Consider the following 3137-nt stretch of genomic DNA (forward strand, 5'->3'; position numbering starts at 1 on the left):
TCGTCTCGGCTCGGCCTAACCGCCGCGCGTTTGTGTCATGCCATTTTGTTCAGTTGTGTCAGAAACTTTAAAAATGTTAGCAAATACCCTAAACTAAGAGGCTATTGTGATTTCATGTTGTCATGTGTTTTCATATGTCCATAAATATATAAAGCAATAAAATAATGCCTGATACAAAAACAACAACAATTGGGACAAGTATTTGAACAAATAACCACACCAATGCGATGCTCGACTAATCTTTTCAGTTTTAATGAGTCTAGATATCACACCTGGATGTGATGTCAGTCGGTGCACACCTTGCATCACTTATTGTTAGTACCGGCTAATAAAAATCAGGAAATGTCAGCCTGCTAACCATAGAGCATCACTATGAATGTATCATTTCAATTTATGATCGCTTTAGAAATAATGTCCCTGGTTCAAATTTCTCAACTAAACTATGTATCAGAGCACAGTCGACGTGTTTTATATTCGTAGCCTAGTTCGATGTAGAACTGCTTGTCATCTACAGAGTCTGTCACAGAAGAACAAGACATAACGAATAGGGTAAGACATCCTGTCATATAGACAAGCTTTGAGTAGTGGGAGAAAGTCGCAGTGCGACACCTGCCGACAGCTCTCCGCTACTGCGCTGCACAGACGAAACCACAGACTTCCTGCGTTTATTATGATGTGATCACAATGTGATTCTGCAGTAGTGACCGATGTTGGGGTTTCTCCCTTCACCTGCTCCACCTTAGCTATAGGAAGGTCAGCGGTCAAAGTCTGGAGCTGGAGCTGGTGGGAGTTCAAAGACACTTCAGCTCCCTGCACAGATGTGTTAATGAGTGGAAAAAAAAACAAATTATAATTTCCTGGAGAAAATGTGTGGGCTGATTGAACCTGTAAAATCAGTTAAAAAAAATCTATGTCCAACTGCAAAAAACTTTCAAACAAGTTTCAGGAACATTATTTTTGAACTGACAAAATATTAAACAAGCTTGTCTAAATGTAAACGTTGCAGTATTTATTCTCCCCTTTATCTCTGTGTAACTTTGCCAACATTGTGAAAATCGCCTCTCAGAGATTTGTGACCTGCTTCAGTAATGTCCCACCACATTTTAGTTAAGAGTTATAAGAAATTATGAAAAAGGAGCCATTTTTAAAAATCTCTTTGTGGTCACACTGCATCTTGTTGTGATCACTTTGTCTCTGTAATTGTTTTGTGTCTCCTTGTGCTGAATCTGCTGATGCCTGTTTATGGTTGGGTTGCAGGCATGAAAGGTCTGATAAGGTGAGGCTATCGAGCTGGATCATGGGAAATGTAGGATCCAGTGTAGATTGGGCTTTGGCACCAAACACTGGGACGTCTTGGCCTCTGCTGTTTCACTTGTGAACAAAACAGAGATAAAATGGGACAAACAAAACAAAGCTAACTCAAGGTCCACGTACACACACACATTTCACTCGGAGGTAGGAATGTGTGTAAAAAGCTGGTAAGTGAACCTAAAGTTGCAATTTGTTTAGTCAAACTACTGTGTCTAAACTCATGAATAAACTTTGAGTCTCAAAATAATAAATTACATAAATTCAATAAAAAAAATTTAAGTTAAAATTATGGAGAAATAAGGATAATGAGTTTTATTTTTCAGAAATCTTTTTAATAGCATGTTAAAACTTTTAATTTGAAGCCAACAAATTCACACTCTCAGTCACCGTGTGGTCTGAAAAACTATTCTTTGTTTAATTAGTTTGTTAATGCCTTTCATGTATCATCACAGTACGACATATAACACACAATTCATACATTCAAACACAATGATTAAAATACACATCTCCTTAAAAGACTTTGGTGATAAAATTACAAAAATACATTTCTAACGGATGTTGTCTAGAACATGCTTCGGCCACTACGTCAACAGCTCAGTTTCTGCTCGTGAAATCTATTTAAACAAGACAAAAATAAATCAGAGCTGCTCCTAAACGGGAGCCAGTGTAGTAAATTCTCTGTGACTGAACAACAATCAGCCGATTGTGTTTGTGCAGCACAGTGTTTCTCATCACAATAAAAGAATTGTTTTCAAACTTGAAGTGAAAAGAGACAAATCGGGAGTTTTCCCCGTTCAACAGGACACAATGTTTTCTGTTTCTACTTAGGGTACGTTTCTGTCAGGGTACATTTTCACTGTTACTAATTTTAATATCTAGATTCAGTTGTCAGTATCTGATGACTGAATAATAAACCAACATATTTGTCATATTTTGAGGAGGCAGCAATGAGCAGTTTCCAGAAAGACTGATGTTTGACAATAGCTGCAGAAATTTGACACATGACATATCTGAGTCGCTGTCCTGTTCAGTTTGGCAGCAAATGTAACAGAATATTGGTGAAAAACAAAATAACAGTCAGAACTGATGAAAAACAGTTACACAAAATCATTTAAGTTGTTTCTTGAACATAAAACAAACCATGTTAAATACTTCAGGCTTCTCAGGTCTGCAGGTTCATAATTTGAACAACTTTGGCTTTTGGGCACATGGAAACTTCTTAAACTGCCTGTGCAGCACAGTCCATGTCTCCACTGTCAGCCAATGTACAGTATCTAATATGGTTTCTCCATACCATCACTAATTACACTACTTTATCCCCTCACAGCTTTGACCTGGGACGGCGGACCATTCCTTTAAACTACGTTGGTGTGAAGTAGCAGATAGAATCTACATGACCGGGGTTTTAAAGGACAGATGTTTATGATGCACTCATTAGTTTCTAAAATGTTTATGACCTAGAAAGGAGTGGGTTTCTTTTCTCTTATTCTGAAACAAGCTTGTTGTCACGTGTGAACTTCTGGTGTCATGGCAGACGTCTGCGCCAAATCTTTATGTCACCATGGTTACAGTTTGAGGAAGAGCACGCCAGTGACCACGGCGAAGCCCACCAACAGCATGGCCACCTTGGGCATTCGGTTCCTGGGGGAGCTGAGCTCATGCGGCAGGATCTCCATGAAAGTGATGTAGATGAAGGTTCCCACTGCCAGCCCCTCCAGTGTGCAGCAGACCAATTGGTGCTGCAGGGCTGCCTTGGTCTCGGTGAGGCCGATGCCCAGGCTGATGCCCAGCGGGGACATGACGGCAAACAGCAGCAGGCAGCCGGC

The 3137-nt window shown here is 39.9% G+C and overlaps 1 protein-coding gene across 1 annotated transcript in view; it reads right to left on the minus strand.

The window, feature by feature from the left end:
• Window positions 1-2055: 2055 nt before the first annotated feature.
• slc39a3 (solute carrier family 39 member 3) overlaps window positions 2056-3137 on the minus strand; it is a 7719-nt gene continuing 6637 nt past the window's right edge. Inside the window, exon 5 of the mRNA XM_020617424.1 lies at window positions 2056-3137. This exon is cut by the window's right edge and continues 23 nt beyond it. Coding sequence (XP_020473080.1) covers window positions 2877-3137 — 261 coding nt within the window. The 3' untranslated portion in view covers window positions 2056-2876.

Source organism: Monopterus albus, unplaced genomic scaffold, assembly GCF_001952655.1.
Source record: "Monopterus albus unplaced genomic scaffold, M_albus_1.0 scaffold189.1, whole genome shotgun sequence".
Classification (NCBI taxonomy): Eukaryota; Metazoa; Chordata; class Actinopteri; order Synbranchiformes; family Synbranchidae; genus Monopterus; species Monopterus albus.